This window comes from Rousettus aegyptiacus, unplaced genomic scaffold (assembly GCF_014176215.1).
Source record: "Rousettus aegyptiacus isolate mRouAeg1 unplaced genomic scaffold, mRouAeg1.p scaffold_m13_p_17, whole genome shotgun sequence".
Taxonomy (NCBI): Eukaryota; Metazoa; Chordata; class Mammalia; order Chiroptera; family Pteropodidae; genus Rousettus; species Rousettus aegyptiacus.
In genome coordinates this window covers 13,620,134-13,647,101 of record NW_023416292.1, presented here as the reverse complement: position 1 = coordinate 13,647,101, position 26,968 = coordinate 13,620,134, and the positions used below count along the sequence as shown (strand labels likewise).

The 26,968-nt window shown below is 37.0% G+C and overlaps 1 protein-coding gene across 5 annotated transcripts in view; it reads left to right on the top strand.

Moving 5' to 3' along the window:
• The window catches only part of DHX9 (DExH-box helicase 9), a 50,745-nt gene that overhangs the window by 17,481 nt on the left and 6,296 nt on the right, over positions 1–26,968 (top strand). For 3 of the 5 annotated variants that reach the window (XR_004955137.1, XR_001597040.2, XM_016145564.2), the window contains exons 12-27: positions 506–697; positions 4,349–4,490; positions 4,863–4,945; positions 8,298–8,454; positions 10,541–10,641; positions 11,713–11,926; positions 12,108–12,202; positions 12,499–12,572; positions 13,749–13,901; positions 15,540–15,700; positions 16,456–16,567; positions 17,164–17,325; positions 17,439–17,566; positions 19,120–19,349; positions 19,523–19,638; positions 20,369–20,569. Coding sequence is in view for 3 of the 5 variants with exons in the window: in XM_016145564.2 (XP_016001050.1) it covers positions 506–697; positions 4,349–4,490; positions 4,863–4,945; positions 8,298–8,454; positions 10,541–10,641; positions 11,713–11,926; positions 12,108–12,202; positions 12,499–12,572; positions 13,749–13,901; positions 15,540–15,700; positions 16,456–16,567; positions 17,164–17,325; positions 17,439–17,566; positions 19,120–19,349; positions 19,523–19,638; positions 20,369–20,569 (2,321 nt within the window). In the remaining 2 variants the exon portion in view is untranslated. Of the gene's footprint in view, positions 1–505; positions 698–4,348; positions 4,491–4,862; positions 4,946–8,297; positions 8,455–10,540; positions 10,642–11,712; positions 11,927–12,107; positions 12,203–12,498; positions 12,573–13,748; positions 13,902–15,539; positions 15,701–16,455; positions 16,568–17,163; positions 17,326–17,438; positions 17,567–19,119; positions 19,350–19,522; positions 19,639–20,368; positions 20,570–23,267; positions 23,927–26,968 lie in introns of those variants that run through there. The other 2 variants (XM_016145563.2, XM_016145566.2) reach the window with 1 other exon arrangement.

Here is a 26,968-nt window from a genome sequence, read left to right as displayed (position 1 = left end):
GAGCTACAGAACTTTCTAGGTATGGGCCAAAGGATAGCGAATAATATATTTTGCCCTTTTTAGGAAGGTAGATCAAAAATATTTACCAAACTGCTCTCTGAGTTACTGCCAGGGGTCGTGGTCGTGAGTTACGGGCCTGGGATTCTTAGTTAATGTAGGTAGGGAGGTTTGGGTAATAACTCATTTTTGGTGTTTTTCAGTTTTTTTTTTTTTTTTTTCCAAATCAACATTAAAATATTAGAAGAAAGGGAATGTACATGGAATATTCAGGGAAAAAGGAGGGAAATATGGTGTGGATAAGGCTACTAGATAGATTCTTCAGAAATTTAGTGAGAAGGGGCAATTCTATTAGAGATAGATACATACGTCCTTTCCTGAAAAGTATATTTGAGTACTAAGCCAGTGGAAAGGAATAAATTTTTATAGAGATGGCAAACTTTTTTAGCATTGCTTCTAATGTATGTACTGGTAGATATTCTACTGAGGTGTAACTTTTTTAACACAGATCTTGCAGGAGAGAGAGTTACTGCCTGTGAAGAAATTTGAAAGTGAAATCCTGGAAGCAATTAGTCAAAATTCAGTTGTCATTATTCGAGGTGCTACTGGATGTGGTAAAACCACACAAGTTCCCCAGTTTATCCTAGATGACTTCATCCAGAATGACCGAGCAGCAGAGTGTAATATTGTAGTTACTCAGGTAAGTAAGTAGTAAGCCAGCTTACTGGGTGTGTGTCTAATGCGGATAGAGTTCGAACGTGGAAATTCCTAAAGGCAGGGTCAATCCTAATTCTTTGATCAACTTGCCTTTGCAGCCGCATAAGGTTCTGAATATGGTAGGGCAGTAGGCCCCTTAACATTTAAAATAAAACATAAAAAGAACTTAAGTCTTGTTTTAATCAATGTCTTTCACTGATAAGCTAAACTGAACCATATGGGAGATTCTTTTTCTTTTGGCTGGAGGGAGTCTTTAAGTTCACATCCAAATCTCGGTCCTCTTTGTCTTATCACCTAATAATATTCAGTGAAAACTAGTCAGAGGAGAATAGGCAAGCTGGCAAAACAGGTAATGGTTGACTTTTACCGCATGCCATCGTTTCAGGATATTCCTGTTCCTCATGTAAAATAAACTCAGAACTCAGAAAACAGAAAGTGGAGCCAGAAATCTTTTGTGATGTCTGATGCCTTAGCAATCATTTTATTGCAGCCTAGTTTTATAACCATGTATTTAAATACCCAGATGAGAAATAGAGGTGCAGTTCTAGGACCTGTACCACTTCAGTCAGACAGCTCTAGGATCAGAAATTATTACAGTTCTGGGTAAATGTCAAGAGGGGGTACATCAAAGAGGCGAAAGAACAGACAGACTTCACCTGCCTGTGGTTGGGAAGTGTTGCCCAGTCAGTGTCTGGCACGTACTGATCTCAGTGAGGACTCAGTAAATGGTACCTATTTCAGTTAAAGTGAACACAGATGAGCTGTGAAAAAGGTAAGACCGGACTCCAGGCAAGAGCAATAAGATTCTGTAGAGAAGATGAGATCAGCAGATAAGTGTACTGAAAATGTAAAGAAAAGCTCCTATCCTGGAGGATAATTTGAAATATTATGTTGGAATGACTTAATATCATCCCTTGCTTCCATTACTTCTACTTTCTAGTTTCACTTAAATTGGTTATTGTGTTATTTTTAACACATTAAATAATCCAAATACAGCATAAGTCTAAGCAAATAATTGAGGAAAAGATTAGATTGGGAGTAAAGAAAATTCATATTACATCTAAAATCATTTCTATGAATTTAGGAAAAATAATTTCTGTGAGCTTTTTTTAAATCAAATTGAAAAAAATCTCACTCTTGTGAAGCACAAATATATGTGGCCATGGTATTTACTGTTGTACAGATATTAATTATGGTTCTGGAGGTCTCCATGGTCTTGATTCTTCTGTGTAGTTATTTGTAGGATATAGAATGTTTCAATATACTATAAAATAGCTAAGGGAGGAGCAGGTAAGCCATATGTGGAGCGGTAGCTCTGATGGTATACATGGAAAATGAGGTTTTACTCGTGAAACTTGCCTTGTATGTGCTCACTATCGGACAGTGTATAAAATAATTAATGAAGCACCAACGAGCAAGGGAAAAGGGATAAATTATTTAAGAGATAAGTAGTAGAGCAACTTCTTAGGCCATCAGGTGGTACGTAGTTAAACATTTATTAGTAGTTTTTTACATTGAGCAGTATTCTACACAAAATGCTTGTGAATATTTATAATGAGAACTAGGTTTTTTTAATTGCTTTTTCTCTGACTGTGAAAGTAATGGATAGGTATTGGGAAAAAAGAGAGAAAACAGTAAATTTTGAATGAAAGCAAATCCTGTTCAGAATCCCACCATCCAGAAGTAATCATTGTCACTCTTGGTCGTCATCCTTGCAGGCTGCAGTGTACATACGCTACGTGCGTACCATCCTACTCCTTTTTATGTAACAGCTTTGTGGTATTAGAGCAACAGCATAATTTTTTAGTGACTTCATAATCTTCCATTTTATGCATATGCCCTTAGTCTTAAATAATGGAGCTTTTTGAAGATCGTTTCTAATATTTTAGTAGATATGTTGAGATGACGTACTTGTGTGTACATCTGTATACACTTGTTTGGTTATTTCATTGGAATAAATTCCTAGACATGGAGTTGTTGGGTCAAAGGGTATGCATATTTTAACGTTCTGCACTTTGCCACACTCCTCAGGAAAAATCACACTGATTTCCAGTCAAATTAACTATGAATGAAAAAGTGCTTTTCTTTTTAGTATGTATCTTAAATGTTTTTTTGTTTGTTTTAAAATCAGGGCTGTTGCAGCTGGAATTTAGTATGTCAGAGAAACAGAAAATAAGAGAAGAAGATTACGGGGACATTTCTTTGCTATTTGAATAGCCTTGATATTGATATTTTCTGTTCACACAAATAAATTTAGCTAATAGGACTCTGAAAATGGTTGTTTTAGCACCTCGTGTTAATTTGTAACCCCTTCTGTCATGGATGGCGTCCTTGAGTCTCTTAAGAAAGTTGTGTGGGGAGCAGTAGTATTAACTAATATCGATATGACTTAGAGAATATTCCATATCCTGCCCATATTCATTTTAGATCTAAGGCTGGAAACTACAAAGTAGTGGTCAGTAAAAGCTAGACTAGTTTAGGAAGTCAGGGCACATAAACCAGATAGAATGTTCAGGAAGGCATTTTTTGACCCCTTATCTTTGTGGACAGGATAAATATGAATAAGTAATTGTACACTTACTGTACTTATTACTATCGCCATACCCTTATGGATTCTCATATTAGAATATAGAAATTAATAGATCATGTTTTGTATTAATTCAAAGGATAGCGATAATTCTAGTGAAGTTACTGGTTTTTTTTAAGATTGTATCAGCCTTTGCTTTCTTAATCATGTCATGACCTGGGATATCTTCATATAGGTACTTAACATGAAACAGAAAAAAAATTTTCAAGCGAGAAGTTAAAATATAACCCGTCAAGAACTTTTTGACAAATCAAATTCAAGGCAATTTAGAAGCATTTAGTCATTTTATAAGTCTTCATGTACCTCCATAGCTATATGTTTAGGACATAACATCCACCAAGTAAATACTGTTTTGTGTACTTAGAGGAAATGGAACACTTTCAGAAAAGTTTTCAGAAAAGTCAGGATCTAACACTTAAAGCATTAACCTATAGCATTCTCCTTAGGGTTGAGCATGTGCTTTACTAGAAACAATAATATAGACTCAGTTTTCCTTGCTATGTAAACTCATCACACAGGAGTGATTTCATTCAGTTTCTTGTCTCTTAACACCTTCTGTGGTACCTGATGCAAATATGCAGTGAAACTTGTGTTGAGTTAATAAATGAATAAAAGATGGCCACAGTAGATATGGCGGAGAAGGAGATTGTTACATTATTTTGTAAACATGTGCCTTCACTGTTATAAGCAGTTAAAATAATGAGCTCCCCACATGTGCTCTGCCCCCTCCCCTATTGGAAAATCACTGAGTGTCATTAAGAGTTTAGGCAAATGGTGAAGAAACTGTATTGTCTATAAAAACCATGGAATCACTTTGCATACAAAATGAAAAACAGCATTTTTTAAGTGTCTATCATTACCAGTAAGCGGTAAGTTTTGTGTCCAGTTCTAAAAAATAAATTTCACAGCTTCCTAAAGATATTACTATCACTGCTTCTGTTGATTCCTGAGCTGGCGGTAGGACAGATTTACTACAATAATTTAATGATCCTGATAAACAAGTGTAACTAATTTTGTAGCTTTTAAATCTTTGTTTTCTTGTCTCAGCCCAGGAGAATCAGTGCGGTTTCTGTGGCAGAGCGAGTTGCATATGAGAGAGGAGAAGAGCCTGGGAAAAGCTGTGGCTACAGTGTTCGGTTTGAGTCTATACTTCCCCGCCCTCACGCCAGTATAATGTTTTGTACTGTAGGTCAGTAATGTGCTTTATTTTGGTCTTTCATTTGAGCTTATATTGTGTTGTTTTTGAAGAAAACTCATTAACAGCACAGAATGGCTGGAAATAATAAATCAAGGAGCCAGGTTCAGAATTCTTGTTTGAATAGAACTTTGGGTAGTTTTTTCCTTCATGGAAAGCATTATGTACCTGCTGGTTGTTGTAGCTTAGAGAAAATTAATTAGCTTAAGTTATTAGAGTTAAATCTTGCAAATATGATGCTGAGGTTATATTTGTTGAGGCATAGTTGATTGTGTAGGAAATTGTTTCTCTGCATTTTTCTATCTTTCCTAACTTTAGTCAGCCTAGAAACTTATCTCCAGCTGTTGCTCTGATTTTCTTTTCAAGGTGTGCTCCTAAGAAAATTAGAAGCAGGCATTCGAGGAATCAGTCATGTAATTGTAGATGAAATACATGAAAGAGACATAAATGTAAGTAACTTGAGCATGATGGTAAGGTACTAATGTTAATATTCTGAGTAAAAAGAAATCAAAATAGAATCTCTATTTTTCTTTTCTCACTGTTTACATCTTCTATCAAAACCATGAACTTGAGTCATTAAGCTGTTGGACACCTTTTTTTTTTATCTGAGCCTATTAAATCTTTTTTTTCTTTGTTACACTCACAGAGTTCTAAAAGTAGAGACCTCTTATCGTAAATTAAATATAATTGCAGTGAACAGTAAGAGCTATCATGATTGAACAATTGAACTAATGACTCATGACTATGAATAGCTGATGGAATTTTAAAATCAGGTTTTCTTCAAATTGGAGGTTTATTTGTGATAGGTTTTATAATTTTTAGATGTCATATAATTAGCAATGTCTTTTGGAAGTTCGCAGCTCTAATCTTTTCAGATGTTAATGATGATCATGCCAGAACTAGGGAGAAACTAGAATTTATCTAGCATCTTTCCCTCTTTTGGTACTTGGCAAAGCTTGAATAGAATTTATTACATAATTACATAATTTGAAGATTGATATCATAAAGCAATGATTTGTTTTATACCACTGTTTTACATATCCAAACAAAGGTGTCAGTGGTTGGACAGTATGTCATTCAAATTGTCACCAGCTTTCATTACTTAAAACATTTTGTTAGAGTTCTTCCTCCACAAGATACTTTTATAACTATCGTCGTTAATCATTTTTAGTTTTGGCAAATTTTTGATCTTTATGATTGAGCTAAAGCAAGTAAAGAATTTGGATGATTTATCAGACGATTTTTTAAATCAGAAATTGTACTATAAATGTCAAATTGTTTCCCGTTTTTGTCATTCAGAATCTCTTGAAAGCTTTGGTTTTTTCCTAATTAATCAAAATTCAGTGTTTCAGTATTGTCTTTATTAGCATGGTACCATACCGATGTTCTTAGAGTTTAAATAATTTCAAATCATACTGGAAATATCATAGATTGTCATTACTATTTTCCTTAAAAATTGTAAGTAGTTTTGGTTAACTTTTTTTGCATGATTGTCAGTTCTGAAAAAAGGTGAAATGCCTTTGGAGAAGCTTTTTATGTTCTTTTTCAGACAAGCCTTATCTAAATATGTCACTTTACGGGGAAAACCTCAAAGAACTTATAAACCAATTATTATAAATAATAGGAGACTAGCCAAAATTAACCATGTGGCTGAATAAAAGGTTAACATATAAATGTTTCATTTTACATATCAACAAACAGCTAGAAAACAACTAAAAAGATAACTGCAGTAGTCAGAATGTCACGTGCCTAAAAATAAATCCAAAAAGACATGGAGGACCTCTATAGGAAAAATAGAACTTTGTTACAAAATGCTTAAAAAGACCAGATCATGTTCATGGCCAGGAAGACTTAATATCATATAGATGCCAGTTTTCCCCAAGTTGATCCACAGTTTGAATGAAGTTCTAATCAAATTCCCAACAGGGTTTTTCATAGAATTTAATAGGCTGATTACAAATACTTATAAGGAAGATTCATGGCTAAAAATAACCAGGAGTTCTGAAGAAGAACTAGATGGAAGGTCTTCTTGCTTTACAGATATCAGGACTTAATTTGAAGCTATAATAATTGAGGTAGTATAGTACTTGGGTTGACAGTTTGACCAATGGGATAGAGTATAGAAACAGATCATGTGCTCTATGCAGCTTTGGTATAAGTGATGGCATGTCAGGTCAGTGGAAGGGGACATACTCTTCGGTGGAACTGGAAATGATTGGTCTGTCATAAGGAAGTGGTTGCAATTGGATCCTAACATCATAACCATATACAAAAATCAACTCCAGAATAGTTAAGGAAATTTACATTCTCTTTCATAATAAGTCTTCAGATCTGGTGTATATTTCACACTTGGAGCATATCTCAATTTATATTAGGCACATTTCATGTGCTCAGTAGCCACATATGGCCAGTGGCTACCATATTGGGGAACATAGTTCTAGACCTTCTGGAAGGATCTCTTAAAAGACAAAATACACTAACCAGAAAAGGTTGGTATATTCCTCTCTATTAATACTAAGTTGATTTGTTCAGTCAAAATATACTTTAAGGAAAACCACAAGCCAGAAGATTTCAATATAGCCAACAAAGGATTAATACAGAAATATAAAACAGCTACAAATCAGTAAAGAAAGTACAGATGACTCATTAGAACAATAAGCAGAAAATACAAACAAGCATTTTATAAAAGAAAGAACATATTTGGCTAATAAATATGAGGAGATATTCAGTCTCATTGGTGAATAAGAAAGTACAGATGAGGACCACAATGAGATACTGCTTATATTAATTTGATTAATAAAATATAAGCGACAATGCCAGGTGTTGGAGAATATAAGGATCAGCAAGGCCTCTTGTCCACCACTCATGGAGGATATGAATTGGTGGAACTGCTTAGGGAAATAGTTTAGCATTATCTCCTGAAGTTCAGCGTTTGCACACCCTATAATTGCAGTTGCATACCCACACTTGCCCATAGAAACAGGAGACATGAACCAGAATAGCAGCAGATGTTCACAATAGTCAAATTTTGGAAACAACCCAGGTACCTGCAGTATCTACCTGTAGAAGGTAATGTCAGTAATACCTGTGGGGGAATTAATTGGTATATTCACACATAGGGATATAAATAGTCATTATAATAACGGCAGTAAAGCATATGAATAAATTTTAGCAGTACTCTATGAAAAAGGAAATTCCAAAAGATTATATAAAATAAACATTCCTATAAAGTCAGAAACAAGTAAATTAAAAAATACACACACACATGTTAAAATATTTTTAAGTATCTGTATACATGAAATGAAGCTATGTGAAGAAAATATAAACAGGATTCGGAATGGTGCTTGTCTCCGCCTGGGGGAGGCAGTGCTGGGCGACAGGGCCGCACTGCCGGAGGAAAGTTGTGTCAAAGTTCTAGCTTTCGTGTTCTTTGGCGGGTTGAAGGGTACTCTACAATATTAAATAATAAATGTCTTGGCCATTATTTTGTTTGAATAAACCATTTTAAAGATTAACTTTACATGTGATTAGATAACTGATTTTTGGCTCATCATGGGTTTCCCCTTTTTTATTTTCCCTTCCCTTGCCTACCTGAATAGCACTCATTTTAATCCTCAGAGATGTTAGGGTACGACTATTACTGTACCTCACCATAACCCTTAATTTTAGGCTTCTACACACCACCTAAGAAACAATTTCACTGATAGCTTAACAGCTGTATAACACAGAGCTTTTGTGTGTAGCTCATTAGCATGGATTTCTTATGTAATTTTGTGTGTGTGTATGTTTGTGTTTTAATAGACAGACTTCCTTTTGGTAGTGCTGCGTGATGTAGTTCAGGCTTATCCTGAAGTCCGCATTGTTCTCATGTCTGCTACTATTGATACCAGCATGTTCTGTGAATATTTCTTCAGTTGCCCCATCATCGAAGTTTATGGGAGGACTTACCCAGTTCAAGGTACATATTGTGGGGGTGGGGTGGGAGGGTGAGTATCTTTTGAGCTCCTTGGGAGCATAATTGGTCAGTTTCTTAATTCTGGGGATTAATAAAATGTCCTTTATAGTTTAAAACACATTGAAAATACAGGCCAAGTTAGAGTATCAAATATATCATAGCATTTTCAGAGTTTTAGTCGAGCAGTAGTGAGTAGTCTTAGGCACAAGAACAAATTTTATTGACTACTTGTGGAGTTTGCGTATCCAGTAAATTTCCTGCTCTTATAGCCAAACTTAACTCTTAAAATTATATACAGTCAGATGTAAATTGGTATAGTCTATAAATGATCTTCGGAAATACGGTTAAAAGCTTAAGCAGCCAGGGTCAAATTAACTAGAGAATCTTAGACCCAAAGCAGGCATATTTTTAAAATGAGATTAAGGTGAGTGTTTCAAGAACAACTATTTCTAATAACTATAAGTAATTCTTTAAAAAATTTTGTTATCACCATTTTCTAGTAGCTTGAGTAAATAAACAAAAAAAGAATTATGGCACACTCTAATTGAGGGCACGAAAATCAGGTAAAATGTTTTCAGCTTAGATATGAAATGATGAGTGGCTATTTCAGGGTGTTAATTTTTAAAATTCTAAAGTAAGAGTAGCTCTGAAATATAAGCCAGTGCAGTTCTAGCTCACAAGAGTACTATAACTGCTTTAAAAACATACTGGGATTGAAAAAACAAATATATGAATGACCAGTGGTAGGAACCAAGCTTACTGTTGATGGGAGAGGAAGGCTTGAATGAACCATGTGATACTGGATTACAGTTGGAGACATCACTAAGTAAGTAGTATTTAGATACAAATGGATAGATACAGAAATAATTAGAGATATGTATGACTACATGGATTAACATAAATATATATTTTCTAGCTCTGCTAAGCGGTCTTAGAAGCAGTTGACATCCCAGTAGCAAGGAACATGCCAACACCCACATCTTATTTCCAATACCATTTTCCAGTTAAAGAACCAGATGTCCTCGGAGAAATGGCTGATTCTAAGGTTTAGGCAGGGAATATAAAAGATGAGCCTGGAGTGTCTTGTGGTAGGAAATAAGGAAGTGCTTTAAAACAACACAGCAGTGGTAGAGACGAAGGGACTTAGGAGCCAACCCGAAAGAGCTCCCAGTGGTCAGAGCTGGAATAGTTTGCGCAAAAAATAAAAATAATATCGTATTGGATTGTAACCCTAAGTATAAATAAATACCTGGGAATCTGTATGGTAGTTAAATAAATAAATGGATGATAAAGACATCTTTCATACGAAGAATAATAAAAAATATATGTCGATACTCTCCCTCAAAAAGGTGAGGCTTAACTCCCTGTCTCTTGAGTTGCTGTGCTCAGTGACTCGTTTCCAAAGAATAGAGTATGGAAAGGGGGAAACGAGTAACTTGACAGTGTAGTAACTTGGTAAATAACATCTTAGGTGATCAAGATGAACATCATCAGTAATGAGCCATGTTAATAGTATTTACCCTGGATATAATGTGATAAGAATGGCACTTTGGGGCTCTAAGGCCCAAACGGTACATGTTCAGATCATGAGACACTTCTGGGCCCATCAGAGAACCTCAGGAGCATAATCAGCAGATGTTCCAACCTTTGCATCAAGGCCCTTCAGAGAAATAACTAAAAAGAACCCATTTTATATGTATATCCTAATAGAGGAAGGATGGACTATGGTATATTATCGTATCGATGTTATTTTTACATATAGCTCCCACACCATGAGAGAGTACAACATAGTACATGTGCACAATAGGCATTTTATGAATGTTTGATTGAACATGTGTATAGGGGATGCCCTGACTGGCTTTGTAGGAACATGTGTGAGAGATACCTCACCCTTCTTTAAGGTCCAAGAGATTGGAACACTTGAGTTTGATTGGGAAAAGAGGTTATTGCCACTGGAACTTCCTGGTAGTTGTGAAGAATCAAATTGATGGGTATTAAGGCAATTTTGAATTATGAAATAGAAAATGGGTTTTAAAGATTGTTCTGTTCTGAAAACTGATAGAACTTACCTAACTGATTGTCCTGGCAGAATATTTTTTGGAAGACTGTATTCAGATGACCCACTTTGTTCCTCCACCAAAGGACAAGAAGAAGAAAGATAAGGATGATGATGGTGGTGAGGATGATGATGTAAGTGAATTTCAAAAATGAATTTTCATTATGGGCAAATTGTTGTTACCAAGAAGAGACTGGATTTTAGTAAAAACATGCAATGAGTTAGCATTACAGAAAACTTGTTTAAGAACTGACCATAATGTCTATCTTTGAATTAATAGATATATGTTACTCTGAAGGATTTCATGTTCAGTGACAAGCTGTTTTTATATCATGAGTTAAATCATCTCTGGCATAAAAGTTAAAGGCCACATGAGGCTTTGCTACCCAGAGTGTTTTCTGTGGTCCACACACCTGGGAAGCTGTTAGAAAGGCAGACTCTTGTGCCCCACGCCCCATATACTAAATCTACCTTTTAGGAAGGTGTCCATGTACAATATGGAACTGGAAATGTGAAAAGAATGAGTAATATAAGACAACCAATAGTGAAGAATTCGATAGGAAATAACCTGGGATTGGATATTTTTAATCAGAAACCTGAGAAAAAGGCTCATTGTAACAACTTTGTTTCTCATTACTGAAGGCTTTTTTTTGTTATTGATTCTAAGGCAGATGTTTTGGGAAATACCACATTATTTCAGAAATAGTTGAAAGCGATCAAATATCCTGCCTGCAGGACACTCATTTAAGAATTGAAAGACTTCGTATTTACAATGAGCTTGGGAATTACACAGGGAGGTATTGTGTAGATAAAATAATTATATGGTGATTGATACAGAGGATCATAGGAGCAGTTTATTAATCAGTGAGGAAAATGTTTTTGAAAAACCAAGAGTTTATAGTAATAAGGGAAAAATATACTCAGTAGAAGGAGTCATTAGAAGTTTCAGAGTCAAATATAAGAGTTTGTGCTTGAATTTTAGTCATGTCCTATGGGAAGTATTAGTCATTAGAAAAATGAAGTATGGCAATATGCAATAGGTTCTACAGTTTTGGAAATTAAAATTCTTCTGTATACCTGGTATGATTAATCAACTAGAATTAACAAGGTAATTAGGTGTCATTTGGATGTTCACAATAAATCTAAGAAGTTTATGAGCTGTAGAAATCGAGACAATTCAAAATATGTCGCCCTATGTTTTGCAGGCAAATTGCAACCTGATCTGTGATGATGAGTATGGCCCAGAAACAAAGATGAGCATGGCTCAACTGAATGAAAAAGAAACTCCTTTTGAACTCATCGAGGCTCTGCTGAAGTATATTGAGACTCTCAATGTCCCTGGAGCTGTATTGGTCTTTTTGCCTGGCTGGAATTTGATTTACACCATGCAGAAGCATTTGGAGATGAATCCACATTTTGGTATGAGTCTTTGAATTCTCACATATATGAGTATGAAAATAAATACTTTTGCTTATGCCTTAGCCGATATATAAAAACAAAATTTAGTGTTGTGGCCATTTTTGAATAAAAATAAGCATAATGTAGAACAGTTTTAAACTAGGCTCCTATTTTAGACCCTAACTTTTCTGTATTGTTATAGGAAGCCATAGGTATCAGATTCTACCTCTGCATTCTCAGATTCCTCGAGAAGAACAGCGTAAAGTATTTGATCCAGTACCAGGTGGGGTAACCAAGGTAAATAATGAACATTATAGTTATGGGGTTGGAAGTGACATTGGTGTTAAACAGATGTCACTGGCCTTCCAAGAGCTATCAAAAAAATTATAAGCTGTCTAAATTGAGAAAAAAAGGGGAAGTCTTCTCTTTTGGAGTTTATTAGGTTTTATTATCCAGTCAGTATGCGAGTGATGATTTTTTTTTTAAGACTTCTGTAATTCTCTTGTCATTTGTTACATAAGTTAATCCTTTCAAGTATAAAATAGGAAAATATTTTCTGATTTGTAATTTTCCTTAATATCATTTCTCCACAGGTTATTTTGTCCACAAATATTGCTGAGACTAGCATTACCATAAATGATGTTGTTTATGTCATTGACTCCTGCAAGTAAGTGCCCAGCAAACCTATTTGCCTAGACTATGTCTTTAGAATGTTGCATGTAGTATCTAGTATCAGTTAACAGAATCAAAAGCACCTTATTTTTAAATTCCTGCGTTCTTATTCCATCTAAATTATTGTGCATCTTAGACTAGGTTATAGGCTAGTTAATAATTTCTCTTGGTATTGATCATCATAAGCTAGTTATGGTAGGAAGTGACAAAGCTTAACACTAGTGACTTCATTGCCTGTATCTGCTGCCGTTATGCTCATTTTCCCTTGGGTGTTTCCATTGACTACTGCCGTGTGGTAGCATGCTGTTTGCTGTTTGGTTCATAGAGATGGTCAGTGTTTGGCACATGACGGTACCCTACCTGTACAGGATACTCATTTAAAAATTAAAAGACTTTATATTTGGTATAAGGGGAGCCTTGAAAATATACAGGGAGGCATTGTGTTTAGATAAAGTCGTTATCTAGTAATTGATTCACAGGGGACAAAAAAGTCAAAATTTGGTTCTCTCTGGCTGTCTTGTGCCTCATGTCTTCTCTCCATAGTCCCTCAACCTGATTGGCAATTGAAAAAGATTTGACACCACCTAGTTTAGGGAATGGTGAGTAGTAAGCAGCTCTTTTGTGCCAATTCCAGTCATTTATGCCAGCTGCCTGTGTGTGACATTGAAGGACTCTGGGGTTAGGGGTTCAGAGGACCGTGCAGGCACTCGGTGAGGTCATGAGAAGTGCCACATGTTCTGGTTCAGCATAACCTTGAAATCATAGCATAGGAATCCTAAAAAGTGAAACTAGACTTTGGAATAACATTGGCTTGAACGGTTATCATTACATTTATGTGCCAGATCCCGTTTAAATGCTTTGCATTTATTGATTCACTTAATGTTTATAAATAAAAATCATATGAGGTAGAAGATAGTATGATAAGGAAACTGAGGCTCAGAATAGTAACTTTGCCAAGATATTCCAGCTGTTAAGTGGCACGTGTGTGTTACATTGCCTTTTGGTAAGTTGACAAGAGAGTACAGACTCAAATTCTTATTGGTCCTCCTCACAAATAGACATCACAAGTAGGCATGGATATCTGGAAATCATCCACCACTTAGTGGAACTGTAATAGTTATTTATTAGTAGCACATATGAGTCTTAGAATTAACCCCTCTTTCCTGTTTAGGCAGAAAGTAAAGCTGTTCACTGCTCACAACAATATGACCAACTACGCTACAGTGTGGGCGTCCAAAACGAACCTCGAGCAGCGGAAAGGACGCGCTGGCCGTGTGCGGCCTGGGTTCTGCTTTCACCTCTGCAGCCGAGCTCGTTTTGAGAAGTAAGGTCAACTCTGGAGTAGTGATGGAAGTTTTTGTTGGTTTGGTTTGTTGTTTTTTAATGCCTACAACACCTGGCCTTCCTAGGTGGTAGTTTTTTTTTTTTTTAACCCATTACATACTTCTTCTCTGTCTCTGCCCTGCCATGAATTTGATGAATTCAGTACATAAATGCCTCCAGTTAAGTATATTAGAGGAAGCTTACCTCGGATAATGAGATTGTGGTAAGAATGAAAAGAAATCAGAAATCGTCGATGGTGGCGTGTTTGATTTTGGTTTACTGTTTACTAATAACCTTTTATTTTTTAACAATTTTTTTCCATTTTTTAATCACAGTTGACATTCAGTAATATTTTATATTAGCTTCAGTTGTATACCATAGTGGTTAGAAGTTTATATAATTTACGAAGTGATCCATCCCCCAATTAGTCTAGTACCTACCTGGCACCATATAGTTAGTCGTTAAAGTATCATTGACTGTATTCTCTCTGCTGTAGTTCACATACCTGTGACTGTTTTGTAACTACCAATTTGTACTGCTTAATCCCTTCACCTAATAACCTTTTAAAATAAGAATATATGGACATTATTTTGGCTTCACATAGCTTTATCACTTTGGGTTACTGATACTTGTGGAATGGTTAACTTTATGAAAAATGTCAGTAATATTTTTGTATTTGTGGAACTTTTTTTTCACTGTTAGCCATCATCTCATATGATCCTCCTCACATGCCTGAGAAATAGAGGGCATGATTTAAATATGGAAACTAAAGCATAAGAAGTGTAGTTGACTTCTCCAAGACTGAAATCCAAGTCTGTTAATACAGGACCTTCTGGGAATGTATGTGGATGCGACCTATTGGTTAAAAAAAAAGTTATGTCTGAATTTTAGATTTAAAATATGTATTTAGTTGTTTCTGGATATCTACGTGGTGTACATTAGCTTTAACGAGTAGTTAACACAGGTAGAGTCAGGGGTTTTCTGTGTGTATGTTTATCACAATAAAGTGTTATGGGACAGATGAATTCTGAAGAAAAACTAAAGAAGCTTTGATTTGCTTTTACACTGCTAACCTACAGCAGTGAGAATTAAGTGAGTTAATACTGTAAAATACAGCAATGCTTGGCACATAGTAAGCTCTCAGTAAATGTTAACTATTATCATAATTAGTATTAATTTCTAATAATTTATTAAAAATTTAAAGAGTAAAATTATAAGATCCTTTCCCGTGGCACTAAAATTATATGGACTTGGAAAGGGAGGAGGTTGTGGGGAAATAAATGTTATTAGCCTGTATCGCTTTCAAAAGGTCTTGCTACCATTTTTAGCCCACATTTTTTAGCAGGAGGGACCTGAAGAAGCTATAGGTAGGGGTAATAACTTTAGGGATTTGAGATAATTTTTTCATTTTTCATTCCCCAGCTGAAAATGCCATCAGCTTATAAGTATAGTCATAAGCCCCTACTCAGCCAGTTAAGAGAGTCTTCTCCAGAGAGTTTTTAAATATACATGTTCTTTCATACTTGTAAAAAGATGAGGAAAGGGCAGTTCTATATCCCTGATTATCTCTGCAAAGATTGTATTAAACTTGTATGTATATATAGGCGAGGGTGGTTATTCCGTGCTTGTTTTCTCTTAGACTCGAAACCCACATGACACCAGAGATGTTCCGGACACCGTTGCATGAAATCGCTTTGAGCATAAAACTTCTGCGTCTGGGAGGAATTGGCCAATTCTTGGCCAAGGCAATTGAACCTCCACCTTTGGATGCTGTGATTGAAGCAGAGCACACTCTTAGAGGTACCTACAAATATACAGACAGACATGCCTGGCACATGTTAAGTATGCCATCTGCCTTGTTCTGGCAAGTAGCACTTAAATGAATTAAGATATAGTCCACAGGGCTGTGATGCTAAAGTTTCCAGTATTGTTTTATGTGCTTAGCATGATCAGTATTATAAAATGAGCAACATGAGGTAAGAAAGAGCTAATGTGAGTCTTACTTTGGAAAAGGCAAGGTGTCATCTCTTAACGAATACTTAACAATCAGAATATGAATCACTCATGATACCCAGAGTATTTTATGTACATCTCTTAGAACACCTATTTTTTCTAATCATACTTTTGATTGAAGTGGCATAGTATAGTAGAGAAAAAAATAAGGGCACTGGAGCCAAGGGATCTGAATTTGAGTTTTGAACCTAGAACTCATTAACAGGTGGCATCAGACTTAGGGCATGTAGGTACTTATGCCGGTATTAATAGTTATTACTCTATAGACCTCTCATGGGCCGTATTCACTGTATTCAGCTTTAAAACCTTCAAGGCCTAATTCCAGTGCCATTTTCATATTAAGCGCTCCAGAATTTGTTTTGTCCTATTTCTGAGTGAAGAGAGTTGTTGGCTGTGGGTATGGTGCTGGCAGTTGGCTCGACAAATGATAGAAACTTAAGTGCACTATCCTAACCTTAATCTATAAAGTAACGTTTCATCTTTGTCTAGGGTAAAGGGGTGTTTGGTACTGTTTCTGCTCACAAAAAAATGTCTTCCCACAGAGCTTGATGCACTGGATTCCAATGATGAGTTGACTCCTCTGGGACGAATCCTGGCTAAACTCCCCATTGAGCCTCGTCTTGGCAAAATGATGATAATGGGGTGTATTTTCTAGTAAGTGCTTTGTTTTATTCTGATAGTTAAATGGTAGAACAATTTCAGAATCTTACGGCCCTTCCCATGAAAACAGGATAGATGCAGATAAAAGAGAAAACTGGAACTAAATTCTTAAGTAAGGAAGTGGCGTTCTTTAGATACCGGAAAATGTATGAAATGAAAAGAGCAAACAGTTCCAGAAAATGGACACCTGGGCCCATCTCGTTGAGGGAGAGGACACAGATTTCTCAGAAGTGCAGTTCCTCTCTTAAGTAATTGTCCTTGAAAGAGAAATAGCATTAGGAAAACTGGTATATTTTATCAGAAAGTTTTGAAGATTTAAGATATTTAGTAAGATTGGAGAGAATAGGAAAGGAAAAATATACACTACTTGGTAATAATTTAGGGTAAATATGCATCTGTTAGTATCAAAGCTCATTTTTTTTCCTTTCTGCTTCCCGAGAAAGCAGCTGTGAGGTTATTCGTTGAGCCAGTTTCAGTGCTAATAAAGCAGTATTGTAGCCAGTAAAGTCAGTGGCCCACAGTTGACAATACTGCTTGAGCTGCTGGAACAAGAATGTGATTTAGAGTGAATTTCCCTGTCTCTGTTTCAGTGTGGGTGATGCTGTCTGTACCATCTCCGCTGCCACCTGCTTCCCAGAGCCTTTCATCAGCGAAGGAAAGCGACTGGGTTATATCCATCGAAATTTTGCTGGAAACAGATTTTCTGATCACGTGGCCCTTTTATCAGTATTCCAGGCGTGGGATGATGCTAGGTACGGGTTTGAAAGAGGAGAGTTGTAAGATTTGGGGAACTGTCTCTAGTGTCTAGTCTGTATCTACTTCTCTGGGCTTCGAGAATGACACTTATCGTACCTCTCTATTTTAGAATGGGTGGAGAAGAAGCAGAGATACGTTTTTGTGAGCACAAAAGACTCAATATGGCTACACTAAGAATGACTTGGGAAGCCAAAGTTCAGCTGAAAGAGATTCTGATCAATTCTGGATTTCCAGAAGGTGAGACACGTGCACTCTCAGGACATCTCCGGAGAGGCGTCAGTGTGCACGCCGACAGTCCCCTGCGTCTTCTGTGTTCCCAGCTCTTAGTTCTTCGAATTATATCAGTTTTTCACATTAATTTAATCTTTTTAAAAAGGCAGCAAAGGTTATGGTGCTCAAATTATAATGTAGTGTACACAGATATTAATAAGTGTTTTAAAAATTACGCTACTTTGGGAGTTTTTGAAAATCTGTTGTGAAGAGCACTGATTTAGCTTTCAGCACTCTGCAAGTGAGTAGTTTCTTGAGTAACTTCAGATTGTGGTTTGCGAAGTGATTTGTCAGTCTGCCATGTGTTCATTTTTATATGTGAAGTAAACTCTACCATGCTACATTTTAAGTGACTTTAATTAAGATTTAAGTGTGTGAACAGTTACAGAGGACTTTTATAACACGACGTAGAAACAGTAGTCCAGCTTTATCTTTCAATATATAGTTGAGCTCTTGTACTTTTCTTCTCTATCTAGACTAAGAGATAAAGTTACTTCCTAAAGCATTGAGAACTTGAACACATAACCAAAAGTAGGACCTGTTAGATAAGAGACAGAGGTAGTTAGGCAGGATGGCAGATTTTAGAAGGATATGGTCTAAATTAGCGGTCCCCAACCTTTTTGGCACCAGGGAGCGGTGCTACTATGAGAATCTAATGCCTGATGATCTGAGGTGGTAATGCTAGCACTGGGGAGCGGCTGCAAATACAGGTGAAGCTTTGCTTGCCCACTGCTCACCTCCTACTCTGTGGCCCTGTTTCAAACAGGCCATGGACTTGGGGACCCCTTATCTAAATAACTGAACAAAGTAATTCTCTGTTGTAAACTGACTAAATTTGTAATTTTTTATTAAAATCAAAGGAGAAAGGAAGAACCTTTTTTATGTGATAGAATCTTCACAACAATCTTGACCTGCAGATAATATTATCCCATTTATAGATGAGGAAAGTGACATAGAAGTTTAAATTACTCGTCCACAACTCCTTCAGTTAAGAGGTTTTAGATCAGACCTCAGGTTTGTCTAGAAGAAACTATATCTATGCTCTTAGCACTTCACTGTCAAATTTCCCAAACCATAAAGTACTCATTGAGCATAGTCTGGGTGAAAACATCAGCCTTTGTTCCGGTGGGCTCCCATGGATCATCACTCCATCTTCTGGAGAAAACGGCTATGTAAGGGCTGCAGGTGGAATACTTGGACTGTGGTCCTGTCAGTCTAACTCTTATTCTGAGAATAGATGATTATTTGGGGATTTATTATTTTTTTTATCACTCCAAGCTTATGTTATGGTTGAATCTGTAAGAGAATACAGACATTTTAGTTTTCTTATTGTTGATACTCAGCAGAATTTCTCTTTGAACTTAATCTGCATATAAGAGTTCTGAGACAGGAAGTTAGGCAGGTTATTTGAAAAAAGAAGGTGAGAGAGGATTCAGTTCTCCTAATTCTCTTAATAGTTTACATGCAATGTAAGGATGAGCCAAGTAACTGATTTTTTTCTACCCCATTCCTCTTAATAGATTGTTTGTTGACACAAGTGTTTACTAACACTGGACCAGATAATAATTTGGATGTCGTTATCTCTCTTCTGGCCTTTGGTGTGTACCCCAATGTGTGCTATCATAAGGAAAAGAGAAAGATTCTCACCACTGAAGGGCGTAATGCACTTATCCACAAGTCATCTGTTAATTGTCCTTTTAGCAGCCAGGACATGAAGTACCCATCTCCCTTCTTTGTATTTGGTGAAAAGGTAAGAAAAGATTAGTTTAGAAAAGTTTACTTTGAAAATTCAAATTGTCTTTACTTATTAATATGTGATGGGAACATGACTTCATTTTCAAATATGCTTCAGCATCATCATGTGTCAGCTGATTGGCATTTGGACTAACAGCTCTTTTCTCTTTCCTCTTTCCCCACCTACAGATTCGAACCCGGGCCATCTCTGCCAAAGGCATGACCTTAGTCACTCCCCTGCAGCTACTTCTCTTTGCCTCCAAGAAGGTCCAGTCAGATGGGCAGATTGTGCTCGTAGATGACTGGTACGGATTTTCAGATGTGAAGTCCAAAGTGGATTCTTTTACTTGAGCTGTGATGAAATTTAGCCGCTGGTCTAACTTAATTTGTAAAACAAACATGGCAAAATTTGGTGGCACAATGAGGTGCTTTATACCATTGTCTTCTCTTGGAGAGTAGTGTATCTTAGTAGTATAGTTCATACTTGGTAGTATGTCTTAAATCGACTATACTAGTCGAAGCAGATGTATCGGGCATCTACCACTATGAATACTGCACTAAGGAGTAAGAACCATGTTGGAGCTTGGGTACCACTTTCATGTACTCTGTACTTTGGTTAGAGATTAAGGGTAAGCATGTGGGAAGCAATTGACAAAAATGAGATAGAGATTAATGAACTGTCAATAGGCTCAATCATATTCTTGAAAATTTATAAAACAAAAATTTTGAGCCTCTTATTTTTTTCTTTAATTGGATGCTGAGTGCTCCATGTTGCTGACAGTCATATTTTGCTTGATAGACTTAGTGGTTTATAATACCCGTCAACAGCCAGCAGTAAATTTTCAGACATTAGAACAGTTATTGTTATTCTTCATATCTTTGTTCGCCTAAGTTTGGGGTCATTGCAGGAGTTGAAAGCGTTGGTACTTGGTAAGAAGTTAAATTTATTTCATCACTTGCCATGTGTGAAATTGAGAGATAATCATCTTTCTCTGTGTGCTCCTCAGTTTTTGAAATCATTTTCCTTTATTTTAGGATCAAACTGCAAATATCTCATGAAGCTGCCGCCTGTATCACTGCTCTCCGGGCAGCCGTGGAGGCTCTGGTCGTTGAAGTGACCCAGCAGCCTGACATGATCAGCCAGTTGGACCCCGTTAATGAACGTATGCTGAACACGATCCGCCAGATCTCTAGGCCGTCTGCTGCTGGTATCAACCTCATGACTGGCAGTACACGGTGAGTACCACAGTACCTTGTCTGTGACCTAAGCGGAGGATGAGAATCATACCAACATGAAATTCCCACAGTTCATAGAGGCCTGGTTTTTTAGGTTAAAATTCTAGGTAGATACTAAATTTATTTCAGACATTTATTTCTGGTTGACACACTCAGAATAAGGCTTTTGTCTCTCTGTTAATAATCTCTTACATCAGTGCGCGTTTAGAAAGGCACCTTAAAAGTATACACAAATCAAACATATTGTTGGCTCAGTGGGAGACCTCCACAATAAAGCGAGTCACATGAATTTTTGTTTTTGCAGTGCATATAAAAGTTATGTTTACGCTATTCTGTAGTCTGGTAAGTGTGCCATAGCATTATATCTACACAAATAGTGTATGTACCTTAATGAAAAACTTCATTACTAAGAAATGCCGTCATCGGCTCCATCATAATCTTCACTGGTAGAAGAGGGTCTTACTTTGATGTGTAAAAAAATGCAGTACGTGTGAAGCGCAGTAAAACATAGGTATGCCTGTGTAGAGTCCAGGGTGGGTCACATGACAAGAAAGTGACAAACCCAGACATTCTCTTCCACAGTGTTGTTTTGCCCCTTCCAAAGAAAAAAGGTTGATGAGGGTTGAAATTGTTGCTTCATTACATGAAAAGCATCAAAGTTTATCTTAGGGAAATAAAAGAACATGGATATCTTAAAGAAGTGTGAAATTTCTCTTAATTCTTAAAATGTTCCATTTGCTTCCAGGTTTTTTTTCACTTTAAGTTTTCTTTGCCCACACTTTTTATCTGGAAATAATTGATACCTACAGAAAATAAAGTATAATGAACACCCATATAGTCTCTTAGTTTAGGTTCACTACCAGAATTTTGTGACACTGGCTTTCCTGTGTATTTACATGAAAGCACACAACAAACCTATGTCTTTGGTTTGTGATTAAGTTGCAGACATGACATTTTACATCAGTATACAGCACCTGTTTTTAAGAACATAGTTACACCATAATCACACCCCAAAAATGTGTTATAATACTAATATATGAACTAAAATGTTACAAAACTAAAATTTTTCTTGTTATAAACTATTATAATTCTAATATATAGAACTGTATGTTTCATGGATTCTGGTTTCCCATTTTGATTATAGATGAGTTCATATTTTAAATTTATTAATCAAACACATAGGACTTAGTATGTGCCAGGCACTGTGCTAAGTGCTTTTCTGATATTAACTTGTTAATATTTGATCTATCTAAGATATAAATTAATCATTATTTCAAGAAGTTAAGACCCAAGGTCATAGAGCTAGTGAATGGTAAAGCTGGGTTCAAACTCAGACAGTCTGGCTCCTGAAACAATATTCTCATTTATCCTGCTATACAGTTGATCCTTGAACAACATGGGTTTAAAGTATCTGGGTCCACTTATACATGGATTTTTTTTTTTAGTAAATAGCCCTTCATATCCTCGGGTTTTGTATCCAAGGATTCACCCAACTATAGATCAGAAACAGTATTTCTGATCCGCATTTGGGGATCTGCAGATACAGAGAGCCGACTGTATGCATTTTTCTCCACAGTTTTATATGAGGGACTTGAGCATCTGCAGATTTAGCTATGGAGGGTGGCCGGAACCAGTCCTCTGCAGATACTGAGGGACGACTAAAGTTTAGGGGATGGGGTCAGAAGTTACATGCAGATTTTGGACTGCGTGGGAGATCAGACCCCTAGTCCCCACATTGTTCAAGGGTCACCTGTACTGTGGGCCTCCTAGCAGGTCAGATGTACAGAAGAATTATTGAGGAGAATCTTCAAAAACAAAACTGGAAAGAGGTGTTGTAGCAGATACAAATGCAGTTCTCATAGATATTTAAAAGAGGAGAGGTAACTTTTGACAGGATAGGTCGTGACCCAGAAACTAGAAAGGATGGGATAAACCTAAGAACGAAGTTAGGATGTACAAACATGATGGTGGTCTAACATGTCATAGGGGGGAATTGAAATGCGGGAAAGGAATAGATTAGACAGACATGCAGTAGAATCTGCAGGAATTGGCAGTGGATTACGTGGGAGGAGCAGCGCAGCGAAGGATGGAAGGCAGGCCCCAGCCGGACTCCTGGCTCGGGCAGCTGCGGAGGTGGAGTGCCATCTGTAGGCTGCCTGGGAGGATGAAGTCGTTCGAGGTGTGGTGAACTGGAGTTGTTGGCAAGACATCTTGATTTCTGCCATTTTTCATTACCCCTCATTTTATTTGTTTGCCACGTGAAACAGATTTAGACAAATTACCCAAAGACATTTTTCAGAAACACAGTTCAGAGTTAATGCAGGAAAATATTTGGTGATAAAGATAAAAAAAATTGACTACCAGTTCCAGGAACCTCTAACATTATTGCTTTCTTAGAACGCTGTGTAGTTGAGCTGAGTGAAAGAACTGTCTTAACGTTGTAAGGACATGATTGTCAAAATTGAAGATCTTTAAGAATGAACCAGAAAGAACTTTAAAAAAACAGATGGTTGTAGTTGATGCCTCCTCCTGTGTCTGTTTTAGAGTAGCAGATTTATTTCATTTCGGTTTGTATTTGTGTGATTGGCTTCATTCCCTTTATTCATTTCATTTTAAAATATGACATGTTTATATTTTGTGACTAGTTGAGAAATATTAAGGATGCTTTGCTAAAGTGGTGGCTTTGTGCTTTTCTTAGGTATGGAGATGGTCCACGTCCTCCCAAGATGGCCCGATATGACAATGGAAGTGGATATAGAAGGGGAGGTTCTAGTTATGGCGGTGGAGGCTATGGCAGCGGAGGCTACGGAGGTGGCAGAGGCTATGGTGGTAGTGGAGGCTACGGTGGCAGCGGCTATGGTGGTGGCTCCAACTCCTACCGGGGAGGCTATGGTAGAGGTGGCGGCAGAGGCTATAGAGGCAGCGCGGGAGGAGACTACAGAGGGTCTAGTGGAGGAGGCTACAGAGGATCTGGGGGATTCCAGCGAGGAGGTGGCAGAGGGGGATATGGGAGTGGCTACTTTGGTCAAGGAAGAGGAGGTGGTGGCTATTAAAGCTTGGTTATGTTGGTGCCTATGCATAGACCATAAAAACGATGCATGCTACCTATCTTCCCGAGTTTACATGCTGCCGATTAGTAAACCTATTTTTCACCCATTCTGTGGTTCATTGTGGTTTAAGGAAACCAAGCATATAGATACGTTAGTAATTTTGTTTATATTATGTAAAATAATGATCTATTATAAAAGTACCACAATTTGTATTTTTTCTTTAAGGAGTAAAGATTTGCTTTTAAAATTGACTCGATATTTTCTTGGCTGTAGTTTAATACAATAGAAAATAAAATATTACACTGAATTTGGGCCGTTTAGTTATTGTAGATCTTACACATTAGAATAATTCTACAATGTTAGTTACATCTATTAGTTTTAAAACATCAGAGGAAAAATTGTTTCAGAAGTATACCAACTGATAGTCTTGTAGTATTTAGAATAATTCGCCTTGGAATGGGATTGTTATTCTTGTAACAAATACTGGTCAGTACACAATTCACACGAACCTCCAAACCTGAATAAGACTTTTGACCCAAAGCTGAACATTTTGGCTTTTTCCTAAGGTTTGTGTTTGAAACAGGGTCAGTCCCCGGCAAATCGAGAGGAGTTGGTCACCCTAGGATTAATCTTAATGGCAGATCTTTCAGGAATTTCCACACTTTGCAATTGTATATTTCTTTCAAACTTAGAAATAAATTTAGGATAAAGAGTACAAAGGAATTGCTGCATAACCTTAACTGGTTAGCCAATATAATATTTTTCATGTTAACCTACAAAAATGTGAAATTAATACTTAGTGATTATTTTTAATACTTTAGTAATTTCATTTATTCAAATGATTGGAGTTTTATAGCTCTTTTAAAAATAATAGGAAGCACAATAGGATTAGGTTAAAACTACTGATCTAATTAAAATCTAAATTTTTGGCATCGATAATTATCCTAAACATTTTCAAATTAACCTAGTATTCCACTGATAGCTGCCAAATGGTTTTAAAATGTTATTGGCAAAGAAAATAAATGTTAATTTTTCTTAAAGAACTATATAATCTGAAAAATTATCAGATTACCAAAATATATATAATGGCATAAGTTGTTTAGTTGGTAAGATATAAAGTTGCCTGAGTTTTCCACAGAACAAATCAGTGTTCTGTGGAAAAAACACATTAGGCCTCAGTTGAACAGTAATAAAGATTATGTAAAAATAAACTTAAATATTATCTAGTTCAGTTGTCTTTAACTTTGGGGGGCAGAGAGGCTTCTTGGAGAATATGAAAGCTACAGACTTTCCACCAAAGGCATGTATGCAAAGTTTTTAAAATTTCAGGTAGTTCACAGACTCTTGGAACCTGTAACACCTGCTTTGGTTCAATCATTGAAAGTATATAGTATGCAGTTTTCATACTTTTCATTTTAATACTTTGGGAAAATTAGACCAGTCTTCAACTTCATTGCTTTCTAGTTCTAACTGTTGAATCTGTAAGATAACACGTGTGCACGCCCTACCTTGCTCTTGTAGTCATAGCAACTTCTCTGCACCTCGTGCTGCCCAGCGGCTTCCCGGCCTGCCGCTTTCACTGCTTCTGCTTCGTGAACTGGTTTTCATTCCACCCTTCAGTTGAGACTGGACCCTAGCTGCTATGGGCAAGGCCACTGCCAGTCCCTCACGAAAGGCAAAAAGGGGTTCTGGTTCATCCCTTTCGTTCCACACCAAGGCCACTCTTCTAATCTCAGTTTGTGGTCTTCACCCCTACAATCTTAATGTTTCCATTCATAGCAACTGTGATGAAACGTCCTTAAACATTCTGGGTTATAAATCTCATTTCACTCTTTTACATAGGCAGAGACCTATTAGTAGCATTCTTCTGTAACTATTTAACAGTTATTACTTGCCACCACAGTACCATGTAGGATGTAGTGGTTACTATGACCTAGTGCCTATACAACAAGAAATTTATAGTCTTATAGGAAAGCCACATAGAGCAGAAATAAAGGAGCCATCTCTCCCTGAAGTTATAAATTAGAATCTCTATTAAGTGCTTACAAACCATGCATTGGATAGGAGGTCCCGGTGGAAGAAACTTCTTAAACCCCATTTGAGGATTAGAATTAGGGTTTATCTTCCCTAAATTGGTTAAGGTAGGTGGTAGGCAAAATGTGTTCCCCCCAACCCCTGCAACCATCAAGGATGTCCACATCCTAATTCCCAGAACCTATGACTACATATCTTATGGCACAAAGGATTTTGCAGATGTGGTTAAAGTTAAGGAAGGACCTTGTGATGGAGGAATCCTGGTTTATCCAGGTGGGTTCACCCTAATCATGTGAGTCCGTAAAAGTGGAAGTAGACAGAAGAGTGGGTCAGGGAGATGAGACCGAAGAGGAAGCAGGAGAAAAGGAACTCTATCTGCTGTTGTTGGCTTTGAAGATGGAAGATCGAGGCCATAACCCAAGTTGGTCCTAGAAGCTGGGAACAGTCCTCAACTGTGAGCCATCAAGGACACAGATCTCAGTCCTACAACTGCAAGGAACTGAGTTCAGTCAACAGCCAGATTAGCAAGAGAACAAATCCTCCGCTAAGCCATCCAGAAAGGAACAAAGACGTGTCAAACACAGTGGGACCATGTCAGATTTCAACTGCAGAACCCTAAGATAAACTAGTGTTGTTTACGCCTCTAAATTTGTGGTAATTTGTTATCAGGAGGGAAAAAGTAGGGGTGGGAAGGTCAAGGAGAGAGGTAAATTTAAGATCAGATTTCCTAGAAAATCTTATAACCGCTTCGTGTATGCTTTAGGAATTTAAGAATAGGAAAAAACGATTCTGAAGTGGGCTTGCCTGGAAAGAGAAATTGGAAACTAATGGCAACGACAGAAAGGAGGGAGATGACTGTCTTTGTCCATCACCTACTCCCCTTAAGCCAGAAACAGGGAGGTGGAGGAAGAGGACTGGGAAGGACAAGCCCCCTCTTACAGTTCATTAAATGCATTAGAGAGAGACTGTGCTTCTTAAGGCCTCCATAAACAATCCCTGGAATGATCTTTTGTATCACCCAGCTAATAAGACCTTATGTTAAAAAAAAAAAAAAAAAAAAAAAAGGAAAGAAAAAAGACTTAAGTGAAACACTGAAGGACTGCACCTTATTCAGCTCTCAGCCTCAAGAGATTCTCCATGGCAACACGGCACCTCTGCTAGGTTACAGATAACAGGAAAAGCTGAAGTGTTTGAACCTTCTTTTTATATCCTAAAGTCAATATAAGTTTCACCCTGTAGAAAAGACCACTGGTTTCTCAGAAATGAATCCCTATTTTAGAGGACACATAGCCATTCAGTTTAAAGATTATATTTC